Genomic DNA, 20,883 nt, shown 5'->3' on the forward strand with positions numbered 1-20,883 from the left:
TAAAAGCATGAAACTCATTTTGCTTCAAGTTTTTCCTTTAGACATAAGCAATAACTGTCATTTGCCTGATCCTTTGATAGTTAGCAATACATCTTCAAGAAATATTTATCACCTAGCTAAAAAATGAAGGCATTTGCTACTGGCATGCTGTCCTAAAGTCATTACTATATTCAAAGAATGCTACTGGCTTGTAGCCTTAAAGAAAAATATCTTACTCAGTAAAGAAGAAAAAAGCTCTAAAACAGGTATTCAATCAGAACAAAATGATTTCATAAAAATAAATGAACACCATTGTCAATCTAAATGTTTGTAAATTACGTATGTGTTTCAATGTTCTATGACCTTTGGCCAGGTTTTAAGCTGCAGTTTCCCTAGTGAATTTAGATAAACCTTAATATATGATTCAGATTATGTTAAAGAAATGGTAAAATACAAATGTGACACTAAAATTGTATTTTCTTTTGTGATTTCCTAAACTGCTGATAAGTTTTTACAAAACTACAAATTCATGAATTTCTATAATATAAAATTAGTTTGCATTGTAAGAGACTAATACACATCATAATTCGACCATTATTATTTGCTTATTTTAAAGATTCGAATAAGATGTTTATAAAATATAAAACAGCCACATCAATATCAGTCAAATAAAAGGTAAAATTTCACTTCCCATTTTTATTCATTTCAAAAAACCCTCTAAATCCTACCATTGCATGAATGATTTCATGTTTTTATACCCTAAAAGCTTCTAAAAACTATTCTATAAATATATACAAATAAATTAGTCACTGTGTAACTAATACCATATTGTGTCCCCTAGAATTAGATGTAATAGTTTATATAAATGGTATGTAGAATTTAATATAAAAGGATTACTAATAGCATAATGCATTTATAATATGTGAATAAAAGTTCCAAGAACTGAAATCTATTAAAACAAACTTGTTTTTGCTGATGAGTCATATATCACTCCTAAAAAAATCAGATGGCTTGCTATATAATCAAAATGAAACATCTATAGTTGAACTAAGATTTAAATTCTTAATCATGTTATGTGATTGTAACACATAAACAGCTTTATCAAGATAGGTATTATTTTTACATATATACCAAGGAATTGTTATTGGCACTAGTAGTAATACTAGTGGTTATAACATTAGCAGTTTTCACAATTGCATTCTCTGGTTTATATAGTCTACCTTGGTCAACTGACCAAATTTCAGGTGTCGACTCCTCACCCATACACACATCTGATAAGGTCTCAATTTTTGACCAGTTGTGGTCTTTTTTAGTAGTAAGATCTATCAGGAAACTTCTCCAATGTGCATTTCGATCATGGATCTAACAGAAATGGGAGAAAAAAAAAAAAGAGTATTGGTTAAAAATGCTCTTGAGAAAAACCAATATGTAGAAATCATAAGTATCCTAAATCATGGTAATAGATTTTTTAAAATTAGCAGTGACAATATCAAAATGCCAACTAAAATAATATCCATGCTATGAAATTGATTTTTACTGTTTACTACTGCTGACACCCCATGGGCTAATAATACCCATTTCAGTTGCCTCTAGTGTTAAGTTTTGAAAAATGTTAATTACAATCTGAATAAAATTTCATGATTTAGTTATTTTGAATATTTTAAAAAATCATTTAAATTAGGTTTTATTACAATTTACTGGACTGAAAGTAAGGAAATCTAGTCTTATCTCTGATATTAGCCTTATGACTATTAAATTATTTAACTCTTCTTGGCTACAATTTTATCATCTGTCAAATGATGAAACTGAACTATACTATCTCTGCCATCTCTTCTTAGAATTTAAAAAGTATCTCCGTGGTCTTATCCTAATAAAGTTATGAAAATAATATTTGACACTGCCAATCCTTTCTAGGCATTCAGAAATATTTGATAATTTGCAGTTCTTATTGTAGAGCACGGGCTAGCTTCCTGGAGGGCTTCAAGGTCAGCTAGAGTCAGGATAAATCAAAGTCCTTGGTCTTTAGGGATAGAAGTGAAGGAGGCAGGCAAGCTGCCATGAGGCTTGCCAAAGATCTATCCTGGATTCCAGAGCCACCAACCTCTCTTCCTTGTCCTGCTGCCAAGTACCTCTCACTTCTCTCATCCTACCCCCCCCAATCCTTGCCTACAATTATCTTATTACCAAACATTGAGCAAGCACCAAAGGTGAGGAGAGCCATGATCCATATATATGCTAATAAAGCCATTGTCTCACATCAAATAGGTAATTAGCCTTAAGTGCTCTACATTCTCAGATTCACAGCTCCTAAACAAAAAAACTAAAAAAATTTAGGACATACTTGTGCATATAATACCCATTATATTCTATATAATCAATCCAGAATTAGCTTTAGACTAACACAATTATTCTATGTTCCTTGTATGCTTAATAATGCCAGGGAAGGACCATTGAAGAGCAAGTCAATGAAATATTTAAGGCTATATAGCAAAATGTACCTATTGTTTAATAAAAAATATAAACAGCAAAAGATAATTAAGATTGTAAATACATCGAGGCAGCATGAAATAAGGGATAGAGTGATCAGCATAGAATTAGGAAGATCTTGATGACTTAAACCTTTTAATGCTTACTAGCTGTGTATTCACTGGCAAATCACTGACTCTCTTTCTAAACATCAAATTTATCTATAAAACAGATTGGATACCTGTAATAATAATTACCTGGTTATTGTTAAGTTTATTGTAACTATTGGCTGTAACTTAGAAATGTTTGCACAGAGATTCTCCATTTTCTCCTCAAAACATTCCCAGTGTGGAATGTAGGGGACAGGATTTTATTTTCTTCAAATACTTTCATTTTGCAAAGAGGGAAACATGAAAGGTTGGGAGAGTAACCTAAGTATATTGACTTCCCAGTAATAATACTTTTTATTTGATTTACGCCATCTTCCACTTTAACCAGTATTGTCAGAAGACAAAAAAATTGATTTTTTACACTTATTATCTAAAAACCCTGTAGAAATAATACTCAGAAAACATTGCTGTTCCAGAATCGTAAGGCCAGTTACTCCTATTATTCAGCATGCCCTAATAAAATATGATTGCTAGGTGGAGCAGTAATTTTGTTCTGTTTCATTGACAGAGGCCAATTAATAAATGTATGCTGTTCATCATAAGGAGTGGCAAAGGAGCACAATTCTATAAGAATAGCTAGAAAAGCAATCCAAAGCACATATTACTCCAGTTCTGTTGTCTTCATATTTAGTTAAGAAGGCCAAAAATAAAGAAAAATAAATTGGAATTTAGATAAAATTAGTAGCTGTTTACACTAATTTCAATCAAATGAATATATATTTAAACTATGGAGAATCAACTTACCGACACGTGCCTCCTCAATGTTGACATGTCTGTAAAAGTTCTCTCACAAGCCCGACATTTATATGGTTTTTCTCCTGTGTGAATGCGTTGATGGCGTCTGAGAGCTCCTTGCTGAGTGAAAGTTTTCCCACATTGTTCACAGAAGTATGGACGAGTTTCTGGAAACAGGTGTCCAAAAAAAATGAAAGAAATACGTGGCACTGCTAGAAAAACACCGCTAACAAACTGGATGCCCATCATTTGGCTAATGGCTAACCATATCGATATATCAATGTGCTATACATTATATCTTGTTACATAGTAAGAAATAACAAGAGAAATTGAAATCTGAAAAATCTCCTATAAATTGATGCAGAATAGTTCCTGTAATATAAATAATTAAATCTATTCCTTGTTTTCATTAGCGAGGTAGGGGATTACAGGTCATGCCTAGTATATTATTTTGTATTTGTGATCTTTGCTTAACTGTCTGACATGGTCATAAGTCCAGAAAGGGGAAGGATAGAGAAATAACTATGACATAAAAACAAAAGTTATGAAAACTTGTTTTATTGACCTGAGCTATGGAAAATTTTTATTCTGGAAATACTTTTCCCCAAAAAACTAGTAAATGGAAACTAATTTTCAAAGATAATTTTTATTCTAGATTTGTACATAAAACTTGATTCTAAATTATACATCGTTTCCAGTGTACCACAAAGCTGTCAATTGTATTATTAATAATGTAGTATAAGTTCAGCAATTTAATAACTGATTTCTTGTTTTAGTTTTTGTTCATATCGGGGGAAGTGGCTTAAGTTTCATTTTATGAATGAAGCTATGCATGATTCGGAATGGCTGCATAGAAATTACAGACAGGACTGAAATAAAAACACATTTTAAAATTTGATAATTTTTTTTCTTGTATCTTGTTCAAAACCAACAACTAAGAACAGAGTTAAAGTACCAACTCTTCTCTATATATCAAACTAAGCCCTTTACTCCTTAAGCCCCTTATTCCCAACAATTCTATGAATTTGATAGACAAAAATGATTTCCACTTTGAATAATTTCTGACTCAAAACTCTGGCAGATAAATTGTAATCTTGGATTTGAAACCATGTTTACTAAGTTTCTGTTACCATTATTTTCAGCTCAAGAGTACAGTCTATTATTGACTCCTTTTCATCTTATTTTAAAGTTTAATATTTTTAAAGATTTTGTTATGAAACAATAAAAATTTAGTGCAATTTTGAATATCACCTTTACAGACAAGTCAATGTTAAGGAAGCATGTGTCAGTAAGTTGATTCTCCATAGGTTGAATGTATATTCATTTGCTTGAAATTAGTGTGAACAACTTAATTTTCTTTATTCAAATTTATATATATAATATGCATTTATGTCAAAAATATTAAATTATAGAACTTAGAAAAGGATGTTAATAGAAAAATTGTTTGTTTGTGTGAGGGGTGAGTTTAAATCAGCATTGAAATAGCTTCAAACTAAGACATGCTACATCTGATCCTGCTTAAATTAGTAATTATAGGATCTTAGAAGTAGGAGAGCTTTAGGAAGTAATTTAATCTATCAGCCCTTTTTACTTTTAAAATGATGAAATTAAAACTCTGTGATGCTATGTTACTTGTCTAAAACTCAGGTGTCCTGAATTCCTGAAAAATGATATAAATGCTATACAATGCCCCTACATTGATATTCCTATTTCAATTCCTGTAGCATGTAAGTGGCAAAGTATTAAAACACCATTCATATGGTATTTTGCTTTTTTGACTGTTTTATGTGATTATATATTGTCACTACAAATTGATTGTAAGTTATTAGAGGGCAGGGGCCAAGCAGTATGTTTCTTTCATATTCACTTAATATATGTTCAATAAATATTTTTTCCAGTGACCTTAAATAGGCTTCCTTCTTTAGAACAAGAGTCAGAAGTTATGTAAAATCTGTAAGTTAAATACTTTCCATTCTAAGCATTGGCTCTAATAATTTGCTAACTAGGAATTTAGGTAGTATGAGTGTAGTACAATATAGTAGTAGAAAGGTCATGGTTCAATCAGAAACTTTAGGTTGTGAGTCTTGTTGTGAAATAGGACAGCTCATTGAATCTTTCAAAGCTTCTGTGAGTAAACCTGTAAAATGAGGACTATAATTGTCATATCAATCAGTATGAAAATTCAATAAACTAAATTTGTTAAAGTACAAACTTTGTAGAAAGTGTCAGGCTAGGCACTGAAAGTATTTCAAAGTTTAGATTATAGACTTAGTCCCTCTCCTGATGCAGATTGTAATCAAATAGTTCAAACAAAAGAATTTCTAAGTACATTACAATTTATATAAATGTGTGAAAATGTGTGCTTTTATTAAGGAAGATAAAATGTTCCAAAAGTTTAGTGGGGTTTTAAATTACTAGAACTATTAAATTACACTAACTAAAAGTTACTTTAGTTAAAGCTGTCAGTATAATTTTAAATTAAAATTAAAAATTTTTATTTAAATTTATTTTAAAATTAAAATTTAATTTAAATTTAAAATTTATTAAAAATTAAAAATTAAAAAAAATTTAAACTGTACAAAAACTCTTAGAATACCCTGTATAAGAAAAATGTTAATGCTTTAGTAAATATGAAAACTTGATTTCTAAAAGAAATAACTTATTTGCTCTGTTCTTTAAGTATATCTTTACCTGCATGAACATTGCTATGTTGAGCTAACGAGGCTCTCAATCCAAATGTTTTTCCACACACATCACATTTATAAGGCTTAGCTCCCATATGGCATCGTTTATGGCATTTTAAGTATTCATTGGTGGCAAAATGTTTTCCACAGACATCACATTTAAAGAGACGTTCGCCTAAAATTATAAAATAAAGTCAAGGATTTGCAAATTGTTTATAAGCAGTTCTGTCATTGCATCTCTCATTATAATTCAGGAGCTGGAAGTGTATCTTTAACCTTCATAGATAACATTTCTCTTGCTTTTAAATTGCTGTCCTCTTCACTATAAAATTTCCATACTACAATTTTGTTCATGTTTCTCTTATTCTCTATTTAAGCATGAGGATAACTAATCACTTTTATTTATGCATTCCTAAGACATTTTTTGCAAAAACTGTAATGATATACTAAATGTTCCTTCACAGAGTTTTTTTTTTTTTTTTTTTTTTTTTTTTTAATCTTGTAAAGCACATACTGTGCTTGGAAGAGAAATGTCTTATCTGGTCATCTTTCCTCTTCCTTGTGACTACCAAGCTTACCACCATCTTTTCAGTCATCCAAGTTTAACATCAAGGCATCTTTATTCTATGTGTCCCATTCCTAAATTCAATCTCTTGCCAAGTCCTACTGCTATTTTTTGCATAAGCCCCTACCTCTCATCTGGCTGCTGTTACCCTAAGGTAAACACTTGGTACCTATTCCTATTTGCTACCTGAAACAGCTATTGGTTTATCTCCATTTCACATCTTACCACCACAGTCCATCCTCTACTTAGCTGACAAATTGATCTTTCTAAGACATAGGTCTCCCATGTCATCTACTGCTTAGCAAACACCAGTAGCTCCCTATCTCCAAGATCAAATATAAAATCCTCGTTTGTGGTGAGCTTTTTCTTCTCAAAACACAGCCAGGTGATAAAAGTTCAGATCTTTTATTATCTCTAATATAGCCCGGTTAGCTTAGAGGCCTATCTCTCTGCTTGGTTCCAAGAGCTCTCTCCAAATGTCTTTAAATCCAAAGGTCTGGTCCTTCAGCCTCTGCCTCTGCTTTCTTCAGCCTCCAACCAGCTCCAGTCTTCATGTCATTCCGGTGAAATCTCGACTTGTAGCGTCTTCCTCTGAAGAACTTCTTCGACTGGCCCATTGGCCTATTTATGCTCCTTCCAGAGAGAGGGATTATGGGTTTTCTCCCATAGTGCTCTCTGGCCCAAAAAGCTTCAAGGGAGGTGTGAACTCATTGAACTCCAATGAGTAGAGGTGTGAACACAAGCCTTGTATTAATTAGTTCTACTTAGTACCTTGTTTCAGGTTCTGCCCAAAACATCTTCTTGTAAGATTAGATCAACTCTAATTAGTTAGCAGTTAGTAAGGATTCCAACATCTCCCCCTTTCTTTTGTTTTAAAACACAGGGGGTTTCTGAGGGGGTACACATAAATCCATCAATATGGGCCAGAACTTTGTAACAGATATACATGGTATACACAAATCCATCAATATGGGAGGCATTATACATAATTTACATAAGCACATAGCAATATAACACAGGCTAGTAGTAGTGTAACAAATAACATGAATCATCCTGAAAATTTACACATGTCCATAAGTCCTAGAAACAGTCCAATAGGATTCCATTGTCCATTAGTTCATGTGCCAGGAATCTAATAATTCCTGTAAGCTCTGAAGTACTGCAAAAGGTCTCATCAACAATTTTTCATCTCAGGGAACCCAATGATTCTTGCTGTTTTTTCAGGAACTGAAAGCTGAAGATTTTAAAGTTCTTTTGACAGTCTCATTGTCAGTTTTGCCACCAATTCCATCATAAACTCCCCCCTCCTACTTTCCAATGTTCTTAGATACTTCAACAATGTGTGATGTAGTGAAACTGGTCTCCCTGCTAGTTTCACTACTCCCACAAGATATTTCATATCCCAACATTCCTCCTCTTCACTTCTTAGTTTCCTTCAAGGCCCAATAAAAATCCCTCCTTTTATAAGAAGTCCTCCCTGATCTCTCTTAATGATAGTATTTTCTTTTTGTTGGTTATCTTTAATTGATCCTGTTTATATCTTGTTTGTACATGTTTTCCTCATGAAAATGGTAAGCTCTGTAAGCACAGAATGGATTATATTTTGCCTGCTTCTTGTATCCTTAGTGCTTAACAATGCCTGGCATATAACAGAGGCTTAATAAGTCTTAACTGATTGAATGGTCACTGATATCTGCAAACATTAATTTTGACTTATTTTTTAAGAAACTGAAATTAAATTCTGGTCACTTATTTGTGTAATCACAACCTTTTCAGTAATCAATAAAAATTATTTGTTTTTATTACAGATCACTAATCCTTTATTAGATAAAACACTTTCTCAAAGCCATTATTTGTGATTATAAAGTATCACAATAAATGTCTAAGTGAGATAAGTAGCATATACATTTTTGACCACTTTGTAAAGGAGTACTGAGGCATATGCCAATAGCTGAAGTGTTTTGAAATCAATATCTGAAACTAGAAAAGTGAATATATCACAAATGTCACCATTTTTCAGAAGTGTCCCCGCATAAATCCACTGCAAGAATTCACCAATGTGCTGGAAGCCTTTATTATTTTCTCTCCATAGTACAAGCATCTCAGTGGAATACTCAGACTGTTCACATGTCATTCATTATACTTGTTACTAATAACTAATTTATCTTTTTTTCTATCACATTTAATTAAATTCTTTCTTAAACTCTTTACTTGTGTTTTGGTTTTTTTTTTTTTTTTTTTTTTTTTTTTTGAGGTTCATGTGTTATGTGATATACTCTGCTCAGATCCAATATGTTCCTCTTAACTACCCCGTCTGTTATTCATTGTGAATTCAGCAAACTGCTTCATGGCTTGCCCCTATACAATGTTAGTAAAATGTTGATATTCATGGGGCAGCTAGGTGCCACAGTGGATAGAGCACCAGCCCTGAAGTCAGGAGGACCTGAGTTCAAATGTGGTCTTAGACACTTAACACTTCCTAGCTGTGTGACTCTGGGCAAGTCACTTAACCCCAATTGCCTCAGCCCCCTCTCTCCTTCCCAAATGCTGATATTCAGAAGACACTTCTTTGTTTCTGGATTAATTTTTAATAACATTTTAGGAGTTTTGAAATTTTTTGAAAGCAATATAGAACTTGATTCAGCTTACCATAATCATAGTTTACATTATAAGATTTCCTGCATTTAAAATTCTGGATTATTTTTGCATAATTGAAACATTTGTTACTTTTACACAGTATTTTAAATTACTAAAAACGCTTTATATTTGATTAATCTAGAATGGATTTATTCATTTTTCTAAATTTTTTATACTTCTCTACTTCACATGGAAAGCTCAAAAAATTACCACATTTCACCAATTATGGCATAAACTTCCTGAATCAACCAAGAAGTATTTCATAAAAACATATTACATACCAGGACTAGCTTTTAGGCCCAAATTGTACATAAATTTTCAACTCATAAGGCAGAATTTTTACTGTAAATAACATGTTGTTTTTGTTAAACCTCAGTATGTCAATTTATATATGTGGTGAAAATAACTTCTAATCTAATCACTTGAATATATAGAGGAATATTTCCAGATATCAAATTAGGGTTCATGCTACACATGAAGATATTACAAGTCTCTGGTCTTAAATACAAACCTGTATGAGTCCGCTTGTGGCCATTTAATTTTCCTTTATCTGCAAAGCTAGCTCCACAATCCTCACAAATACATGGTTTTTCTCCAGTATGAGACCTATATCCAAGAAATAAAGAAAAAAAATGCAGATTTCAATAGTTGCATAAAACTTATAGATTATTTTATATTGAACTTATTTTACTGAGCAAAATGTATGTATTATATGTAGAAATAATTTATAATGGATTTATAAAAATGATTTATATCTCTTCTTCCTAATTTGTGGATATAACTATTGTTTGTTGATTTGATTTTTTTTTTGTTTTTTTACTAATTTATTTTTTACAAATTATGGCTTCCTGGATAAGAGAAGGAATTATCTAGATATGATGCTGATGTAAAAGAAAACAAAATACAATCCATAGGTCATCCTATTTAGGTGTTGATGGATATTTCAAATTTCAACCATTATACCTAACTCTTAAGGAAAGCAGAAGGATATAACTGCCAATATGTAAAACTGAAATTGGAGGACCTTTGTTGATTATGATTTGTCTCATTTTAGATGAGGTACTTCACCTCTGTGGGCCTCAGTTTCTCATGTACATCTAACGAAAAACTAGAAAACATCTAAGATTCTTTAAAGATCTATATCCTATGACTAAATACACCTCCATCATCCTGAGTAATTTAGAGCTTAGGTCCTACATTTGATTATAAAGACTGAGAAAATTAAGAATGAATCAAATGAGGATGTTTAGATATGGACAACGATTTAAGGTAATATAATCATAACCCTAGCATGCCTGTATTAGAAAATACATTCTTATTTGATTTTTTATGCTTTTCTTTTAAAGCAACTGGAAATTAAAAACTAATGCTAGATAATATTGATTGCCAAATTTTAAGAACCAAAAAACAAATTAAATCTGCTATACCACATTTAATTAAATCTAAAAACTGATTGTTTCCTCTCTTTGCATTTCACAGAATGTTCCCTTGAAGATTACAGATAAAAAAACAGATACTGGATACAAAACATCCCAAAAATTATCTCTTTAAATGTAAATTTTTAAGAATATATTATAAAGTAGAATCTTTAAGAAGCATAGAATAACAATTTAAAATTATATGCTTTAAATGGTTTGATTCCAACTCTTGCTAAAAAGAATTCATTTATTAAATTTCCCATTTTAACAAAATAATTTTATAGTTATATTTGGCAAACAATTAAAAATGAATTATTTGGGGTCAGCTAGGTGGTGTAGTGGATAGAGCACCAGCCCTGAAGTCAGGAGGACCTGAAGTCAAATCTGGCCTTAGACACTTAATACTTCCTAGCTGTATGACCCTGGGCAAGTCACTTACCCCCAATTGCCTCAGGAAAAAACCGAATTATTTTTAATTCATCAACACTGATAGAAATATTATACCAATATTGCAAGTTAACTCAAGAAAAACAATCATGAAAAAATGGGGGCAGGAATAGGTGACTAAAGAAAAGAAGGATTTGCAAAGGCTAACCTTGTGTGAATTTTAAGTTGGGATGGTTGAGCAAATTTAGCATGGCAGACACCACATTCATAAGGTTTCTCTCCTGTGTGGGTTCTCATATGGAATACCAGTGCTGTTCTGGAACTCAAAATTTTTCCACACACTGAACAAAGTGGTCGTTTTACTCTTCCTTCATGCTTTCGCATGTAATGCGTTCTTACATCTCGCTTTCGTTTGAAAGTAGCATTACAAAGAGTGCAAGCAAACTGCCTCTCTTCTGTATGCACACACGCTCGATGCTCTTTACAACTATTATAACTAGCAAAGGACTTGCTACAGATATCACACTGATAGACTTTTCCAGGAAGGGACTGATGTACATCTTTACAGTGATCCACATATTTTTTCCGGGATACAAACTGTTGATCACACTTATCACAAGTTATAACATAAGTTGACTTCTTCATTATTGTCATATTATTTACTTTCTTTATCTTAAAATTTTCATCTGATTCATTATCTTCTGCATCTTTTTCATTTGAAAAGTCATCATCTGTGCAGACAACTTCATTATCTTTGCTATCATTCATTTCGACTTCAGAAAAACCAGCATCATAATCTCCTTCCTCTTCTCCTTTAATACTTGATTTTTCATCCTGATTGCCTTTATTCACTTCAGTTTCTCTGTCATCATTTTTTTCATTTTCCTTTTCTTCTGTTTCATTACTAGAATCAATTGCATTAGATGAGCTGCCAGCATCTTCATAGTTGAGGGTGTCTTTGTTGCTGGTTCCCAATGGTAAACTATTACCTGAAGACTGTTCCCATGTTTCTTTAGTGAAATCTATTTCATAGTTTGCTGTCTTTGATCTGCTAGGAGGTGGAACAACCATCCAGTATACTGGCATAGTTTTTCTATCTTGTTTTAATTCATGTATTTTTCTGTAGGAGAAAAGAACACAACAAAATGCAACTTATAGTAGGTAAAAACATTTATATGAATGTCTTGTCTTGTGAGTAGGCTATCTTTTAACTTATGGAAGTAATTCTGTAATAGTTGAAGACATTAAGTTTTAAAACATTTTTGATTCTAACATAGCAAACAGTGCCCTACAAAGTTAATATGATTTCTTCCTAATTTAAAAGAGAGTATCTCATTCCTTAATGGTCTTCATTTATCCATAACAATGGAATAATAGGAAATTGAGTGCTCTCAGAAAACTAGTAGGAATCTTGGACTAGAATGGCAATATTCCTCTATAAAAATCTTTTGTACTGAAAACTATGGACTAGAAGTCTGGTCATATGGATTCTAAAACAATGGATCTGCCACTGATCAAGTATGTTATTTTGGATAACTGTATAGCAGAAAGAGTGTTACACTTAGGATCAGGCAAGTTGGGTTAAAACCCCAGTAATCTTGTATAATTTGTATAACTCAGTGAATAGCTATACACAGTAGATAGAATACTAGGCTTGATCTTTACTAATACTAATACTAAGACTGATCTTTATGAAGTTGTCAACTGATATAAAATATTCTGGGGATTAAAATATCTATAACCTTTGACCCACTGCTAAACATATACTCCAAGGAGTCACTGACAAAAATAGCATTGCATACTAAAGTATTTATAACAGCAGTTTTTGTAATGCACAGAACTAGAAACAAAATAGATGTCCATCAGAAGAGAGAATGGCTCAATAAATTGTGGTACATTAATTGAATGGAAAATTATTGTTTTGTAAGAAATAATTAACATGATGAACACAGATTTATGTAAAAATTTACATGATGCAAAATAAAGTAAGTAGAACCAAGAAAACAATATACAGTCATCCCTCAACATTTGTAGGAGTTGGGATACAAAACTCTCACGAATGTGAAAAATCACAAATAATTCTAGGTCTCACCCCAACCTTTAGTTTTAATAATTCTGATCATTTTATTTAACAAAAAAAAAATAAGTAAAATAACACAATGCACCCATTAAAAAGTTGTAGTTTCTACTGTCTCAAGACACATTAGTATCTCATATACTATGTAGTATCTCACATACTACACATGGAGCCCCAACATAACTGCAGCAAGTGCTTTACAAATTTCCTTTTTAAAAAAGTACAAGATATAACTGTCACTGCAGGAGAAAATCACATGAATGAGTCTAGATAGCAGAGACAAAAAGGAAGCATTCCCAAAGAAAGTATGCAGCTTATAGTTCTTTAGTGTGCTAAAAGTTTTTAACAAAATTTAACATAATAAATTTATGTATGTATACTTATGTTAGTACATGACTGAAAAAGATTAATAATATTAATAATAATATTCCAAAAATAAATAAATCCACAAATGACCAAAACCACAAATGTGAAATCCTAATATTGAGGGAAGACTATACACAGTGACCAAAGCAATGCAAATGGAAAAACTAACCACAAGGCAGTCAAAAATGTAATATTATGAAAGTATAAAGAATGATTTTGGCCCCAAGGAAAAGTTATGAAATGATTTACTTTCCTCCTATAAATCTTTGCAGAAATAAGAAATCCATGAGTGTGGAACATTTTTTATAATATCTGATATTTTTAATGTATGAATAGGTTTTGCAAGGTTTTTTTTTTTCCCCTCCTTGTGAGAAAGTCAAAAAGAAGGGAGTCTGAGGTGATAATCTGTTCTGTTTTAGACATGTTAAGATTAAGATGTCTACAGAACAGCTTCAATTGGATTTGGAGCTCTGGAGAAAATTGGTATAGAAATATAGATATCATCATCATAAAGATGATAATTGAATTCATGAAAAGTAATGAACTCACTAAGTGAAATAGTATAAATGAAAAAGAGAATAGGATAGGACAGAGTTCTGGGAGTCACCCAGGCATGACACAAATGAAAATCCAGCAAAGGAGACTAAGGAGAAGTCAGAAAGAGAGGGAGTAAAGTCATGGAAACCTAGACATAAGGATTCAACACGAATAGGGTGATCAGCAATGTCAAAGATGCAGAAAGATCCAAAGGGATGAACATTGAGAAAAGGCTTTTAGATTCAGTAATTAATTATGAGAGCATTGGTAACTTTGGAGAGAACAATTTTCATTACATGAGGAAGTTGGAAACTGGAAAGCAGAGAAATTAGGGAAAAAAGAGAGGAAGTAGAACAGCAAGTTTAGATGATTTAAGGAGTATAGTGAAGAAAAAGGAAGGAGAGAAGGAGGAAGAGGAGGAAAAGAAAAAAGAGGAAGGGGAGGAGGAAGAAAAGGAAGAGAAGAAAGAAGAAGAGGAGGAGAAGCAGTAGCAGCAAGAGAATAATGACCAGTGGAGATAGATCAAAAGAGTTTGTTTTGTTTTGTTTTGTTTTTATGGATGGGAGAAACAAATATTCTGATAGGCGAAGTGGAAGAAACCATTAAATAGGGAGAGACTAAATATTAAATGAAGTAAGAATGATAATAGAAGCAATCTCCCAAGAGGAGATGAATGGCATAGAAAGGAGTAACATCTTCATTTGAAACAGGAGTGAAAGAGAAAATAATGGAGTATGTGAGTATTATAGGAGGTGAATGAAAAAAAGGAGGGCATTCTTTCCCAGGGCCTCACATTTTTTAGGGCTAAAGATGAGTTCCTCAGCTTAAGAGGATGGGAGAGGAGGATACAGTAGGAGGCTTGAGGAAAGAGAACAATGTTTGAAACAACTACTGTAGCAAGCAATGAAGCAAATTAAGGGAGGAACAAAACTTATGCCTTGCTTCAATGAGGACCAACTGAAATTAGATTTTAAAATGTTAATGGATACAATTAGCAAAGTTTTGTGATTTTCTTTCTATTTCCATTCAGTAACACATGAATAGAGCAAAGAAATAGATGGTGGGAGTAGTCCAGGGCTGGGATTTAGGCTGTGCTTGAGTGGCAGTAGGACAAAGCTAGTATTTCACGAGTATATAATAGTATGGAGTTGAACTGTTTCAAGCAAAAGGTGAAATAAAAGAGAGGAAAGTTTAGCTGGAAGCCTAAGGCTGAATAAAGATTATCAGATGTTCTTTGAACCCACTTTTCCTTATTTCAACTCAGTTTAGAGAAAACATTTTTCTGAGAAAAATTTAAAGCAAAATCCGTTAATAGAATAATTAAGATTACAAAAATAGCATGTGGCAATAACATGTTGTCTGACATGATTTTGAGTTCAGAGCTGATATTATAAGGCGTGTGACCTCAGACATGGTATTAGACTTTTCAGCGTCTCAGTTTCCTCACCCATGAAATGGGAATAATACTTATACTACTTTCCTCTCTATTACATTGTATTATGTAAAAACTTTTGAGAACTATCACAGAATCTTGAAATTCAAAGAGACTTCAGCAACAACATAATCTTAACTGATATCCAAGAGCTCCTTATTTGACATCTCCAAGAAGTAATTGTCCAGCTGATGTTGAAATTTAAAGGTTTTTTGCTATCCTGACTACCCTTCTTTGGACATTCTTTAACTCACTAATGTCCTTCTTAAAAATTAGTCCTCTGGCTTGGAAAGACTTACATGAACTGATGCTGAGTGAAATGAGCAGAATCGGAGATCATTATACACTTCAACAACAATACTGTATGAGGATATATTCTGATGGAAGTGGATCTCTTCGACAAAGAGAAGATCTAATTCAGTTCCAATTGATCAACAATGGACAGAATCAGTTATACCCAGAGAAGGAACACTGGGAAATGAATGTGAACTGTTTGCTGTGGACTACTTGCATTTTTGTTTTTCTTCCCGGGTTATTTATACCTTCTGAATCCAATTCTCCCTGTGCAACAAGAGAACTGTTCGGTTCTGCATACATATATTATATCTAGGATATACTATAACCTATATAACATGTATAAGACTGCTTGCCATCTGGGGGAAGGGGTGGAGGGAGGTAAAGGAAAAGTGGGAACAGAAGTGAGTGCGAAGGATGATGTTGTAAAAAAAATTACCCACGCATATGTTCTGTCAATAAAAAGTTATTTTAAAAAATTAGTCCTCTGGACAGCTAGTAAGTATCTGAGGCAGAATTTGAACTCTAGTCTTCCTTACTTTAGGCTCAGCATTTATCCACCACACCATCTAACTGAGGGTTCATATTACATTAATATCATGTTAGCTTTTTAGCCAGTTATGTTATAATAATACATTTAAAGAGGTTAAGAATCAATTGGGTGACTAGACTCAAAGATTAGCTGTTAATGGTTCAGTGTCAAGATATGAGAATGTCTCTAGTACAATAGCAGCATTTGCTCTTGGCCCTGTGCTATTTTTTTTATCAATCATATATAAAATTATAGATAATAAACTCATTAAATTTGCAAGTGACTCAAAAGTGGAAGAGATGGCTAACATACTAGGTGACATTAGGAATCCAAAAAGATCTTGATGGGCTGAAGCAGTGGGCTGAATCTAATAAGAAATCCAATAGGGATAAATGTGAAGTCTTATCCTTGAATTCAAAGAATCAACACCTCAAGTTTAGGATGAAGAAGATATGTTTAAACAGCAGTTTGTCTGAAAAAGATCTGAGTTTTAGTGGACTTCAGACTCAGTGTGAATTAGCAGTACAACGAGGAAGACAATAAAGCTAATGTAATTCTAGGCTGAATTAAATCATTCTAAGAATAAGAAGGTAACGGACCCTTTAACTTTATCCTGGTCAGTGAAGCCTGAAATAAAAAACTTCCTATTGCATAGTTCCAAAGTGAAATAAGATGCCTTGGGAAATAATGAGTTTTCCTCCTCAATAGAGTTCTTCAAGTAGAGACTGGATAATCATACATCATACATGTTATAAAAGGAATCACTTTTGAGTATGATTTGGACTATATGATTTTTGCTTCTCAACTCAAATTCTATGAATCTGCCAAGACCAAGGCACTGGCTATCTAAGCTCAAGGTGCAGCCTAGCCTCTCAGAAAATAAGGGAATGTCTCTTTACTCTGAAGGTTATCAAGTGAAAAAGGAAGTGTTCCAGGGACAGCTAAGTGGCACAGTGGATAGAGCACCAGCCCTGAAGTCAGGAGGACCTGAGTTCAAATGTGACCTCCAACACTTAACACTTCCTAGCTGTGTGACCCTGTGCAAGGCTCTTAACACCAATTGCCTCAGGGAGAAAAAAAGGGAGAGATAGAAAAGGAAGTGTTCCATTAATAAAAAAAAAAAAAAGAGTTCAATATGAAAATAAAGGATGTGAATAATCAGAGAAGAATACTACAGAACAGGATGTGGTAGTCCAGATAAACTCTACAGTAAAAATATCAACATCTACATTTATATAATGTTTAAAGGTTTTTAAAATGCTTTACAAATATCTTATTCTTACAACAGCTCTAAGAGGTCAGTGTTACTGTTATATCCAGTTATAGATGAAGAAACTGAAAAAGACTGAAGCTGAATGACTTGCCAAAAAGTTGTAAAGCTAGTAAGTATGTGAGACTGCATCTGACCTCAGAGTTTCCTGAGGTCCAAGCCCAGCTTCACTGTGCTACCTCCCTGCCACTATGGAAAGAAAGGAGAGCTACTTAATGTATTTATCAGGAAGAGTGGTGCAGAGAGAAGAACAAAAAGTCTGAATCTCTATTTCTTGTTTCATGCCACCTCATTGAACTAAAAGTGTTGGTAAATATGATTTTTAAAAGTGATCTTTAAAAAATCAGGGAGAATGGAAAAGAGATTAGAAAACTGGAGAAAGGCAAATATTTCCCCAATTTTCAAAACAGTAAAGTTTACAAAACTTAGGCCAGTGACCTTGATTTTTTTCTTTGATAAAATTCTAGAACATGCCAGAATGCTTTATTTCCTTGTAATCAGGAGAGTGCTATAGTTTATATAGATTTTAATAAACATTTGATAAAGCCTCTTTGACTATGTTTATGGAAGAAGTAGATATTATTATTAGGTGGATTCAAAATTAGTTTAATTTCCAAACTATAATTACTAATTGTTCAATTCAGCTTGGATTATGGTCTCTAGTGGAGGGCCTGAGGGATATATGCTTGGCCCTGTACTATTTACCATGTTTTTTGAATAACTTAAAGGCATAGATATCATGTCTATCAGACATACCAATGAAATAAAGCCAGTAAGGAATGCTAATAGACTAGATAATTCAGAATTCAGAAAGATTTGAAAATGTTAAAATAACATTTGGGCCAAATATGAGAAGATGAGTATGGGTAAAATCTAACTTCTTGTTGTTCAGTCATTCAATCCCATCTAACTCTTCATAATCTCATGGACCATAGCATGCCAAGCCCTTCTATCCTCATAAAGTCTTAACACTTGGATTCAAAAAATTAGAGATGTATGTTTTGATAGTTTGAAAAGATCTGAGGGATTTTATGGATTATTTATGGAATACAAACTCAATATGAATTGAGTGTAGCATGCAGAATAGCTTACATTTAAGAAGTGTTCAAGTCTAATGTTGATACATCCAGTATACTCTGGTTAAGTTATCCTATTATTTGTAGTATCAATAGATAATTTCAATGTGCAGAGCTTAAAATAAAATTTGTTATTTTTGATCTTATATGATTAAACATACCTGTTATTTTATTTAAAGATTTTCCTGAGACTACAATGAATATATACCAAAGACAATTATCATAGGCTTTTCCCTAACTCTTAAAAATGTATATCTGATATTTAAATCTTTATTTATCTTTCCCACCTGAGATCTCTCATGATCAAGTTAAATAATGCAATAAATTGAAAATAAAGATAACTAATCTTGGGCACACATGTCAATACCTGTGTCCAGACATACATACACAAAATGTACCTTACATGAGTATTGTAAGCAGATCTCTGGGCAAAACTTGCAGGGCAATAGCCACATTTATAAGGTTTTTCTCCTGTGTGGGTTCTAATGTGAACGGTCAGGCCACATTTGGAAGAGATGACCTTGTCACAGTAGGGACAAGCCTGAGGATTCCTTTTCTTTTCATGCACTCTTCGTACGTGACATTTTATGTCCTTTTGACGTTTAAACTTCTTGTCACAAGATGTGCAAGGGAAATGCCGTTCATCATTATGAACTGTGAGTCGGTGTTGGCGGAGGTTCTGACGATTGGAAAAAAGCTGGTCACACACATTACAGCTGTACTTGATGACAACATTAATCCCATGTTCAATGTCCATGTGTGACTGATATGATTTGATGAAAGGGAAAGATTGTTCACATTTTTCACACTCATAGGTTTCTGTAGACACCTGAGGCAAATCCTGCAGTGTGTTGTTGCATTCATTTGAGCTCAGAGGCTGGGAAATATGAGAATTCTCATCCTCATCTCGCTCAGATAATACATTCCTGATGACTAAACAAGCTTCTTTGGCCTCCAACCCACACAAAGAAGGGTGGCTTTTTTGCCCTTCTGAATTGATTATTTCTGTGTTATAGTTCTCGGTGGGCTTTGTTCTTTTCTGCTTCACTATCTTGGCTATTCCACTTTTCACATCAGTTACAACCATGCAAGCTTGATCTGAACTGCCTGTTAACAATGTTCTGTGTTTCTGCATATCCCAGAGTTTTCTTTTCACAGGTGCCACTACTATTGGTGGAGAATCACTGAGTTTGGTCTGATGAGCATGCTGATCACAGACCCATGAAGCCCCACCATTTTCACATACCAGAGTTTTCAAATGGAGACTTAAATCCAAGTTATCCATTTTACTTTCTGTTTTCATTTCCTCACAAATGTCAAGCAGGTCCTTGCATTCAAGTCTCTCTGCCACCTCTCTCATTCGATGCAGTTTCTCTGGTTCAATCTCAATTTTTGCAGTATAGATGAATTCCAGAAAGGATGTGAATTCCTCTGTGTAAATGTCATCTAAAACAACAGTGCACCTCTTAATATCTGACATCTCATCACTTAGAAAAAGGCCTTTAAAATAGTTGCTTGAAGCAGCCAAGACTGCTTTATGTACCAAAAACTCTTCCTGGATTCCAAGATGTACTGTATGAACAGTTACATCACAGAAATGACCAAATTGATAGAGAGAATGTAAGGCACTCAGAAGGTTTGAAGCAGCCACTTTGGATCTCATCAAAATTTTCTTTTTCTCCATTCTGTTATTAAGAAAAAGATAAAACAATTAGAAAAAGCTTTTTAACCACAATAATATCTGTTTCACTGTCCCTTTTTAGGAGCTAGATAACTCATGAGATTGATACTAATTACTTTTCCATTGTAAAAAACACTAAGCCTTTAGTACCTTAATAGTAGTTTACAATTTTTCTATAAAAGCTATTAATGTTATTTAGAAATGTTTGTTAAACTGATTTTTTTTTTTGGCATGTTGATATTAAGGGATGGGCAAAAACATTCACTTATCAACAAGCAATTATGAAACTAGATTACAAATATAGTTACAAAGACATAAGTGAAATGTAAAAGGAGGTTATAATCTAACAAGAAAAAATCCATGTACATACATAAATATTTACAAAATAAATACACAATAATCTTAGGGAGCATTAGTAGATCAAGACATTAGGGGCTTCACACAAAAAGTAGAACTTAAACTGAGACTTAAAGGAATGAGGGATTCCAAGAGGTAGAGGTGGGCCACCTCAACAGAAACTGTTATGTTCAGAAGAAGGTTATACTTAAATTCTTTGGACATTATGAGTTTGAGAACT

The 20,883-nt window shown here is 33.0% G+C and overlaps 1 protein-coding gene across 1 annotated transcript; it reads right to left on the bottom strand.

Annotated features, from left to right (window-relative positions):
- Window positions 1–650: 650 nt before the first annotated feature.
- Window positions 651–20,309, bottom strand: LOC127546506 (GDNF-inducible zinc finger protein 1-like). The gene is made up of 6 exons (XM_051973584.1): window positions 19,024–20,309; window positions 11,250–12,161; window positions 9,748–9,842; window positions 6,042–6,209; window positions 3,360–3,517; window positions 651–1,341 (listed from the first exon to the last, which is right to left on the bottom strand). The coding sequence occupies exons 1-6, from the start codon at window positions 20,307–20,309 to the stop codon at window positions 1,099–1,101; spliced, it is 2,862 nt and encodes a 953-aa protein (XP_051829544.1). The 3' UTR covers window positions 651–1,098.
- Window positions 20,310–20,883: the final 574 nt, after the last annotated feature.

Source organism: Antechinus flavipes, chromosome 2, assembly GCF_016432865.1.
Source record: "Antechinus flavipes isolate AdamAnt ecotype Samford, QLD, Australia chromosome 2, AdamAnt_v2, whole genome shotgun sequence".
Classification (NCBI taxonomy): domain Eukaryota; kingdom Metazoa; phylum Chordata; class Mammalia; order Dasyuromorphia; family Dasyuridae; genus Antechinus; species Antechinus flavipes.

Excerpts from the sequence above, each read along its gene's own strand:
- LOC127546506 (XM_051973584.1), bottom strand. The coding sequence starts at position 20,309 with ATGGAGAAAAAGAAAATTTTGATGAGATCCAAAGTGGCTGCTTCAAAC. Across the intron at positions 6,210-9,747 it reads CCACAAGCGGACTCATACAG|GCGAACGTCTCTTTAAATGT; the intron begins GTTTGTATTTAA and ends TTATAATTTTAG. Across the intron at positions 1,342-3,359 it reads CATTGAGGAGGCACGTGTCG|ATCCATGATCGAAATGCACA; the intron begins GTAAGTTGATTC and ends CATTTCTGTTAG.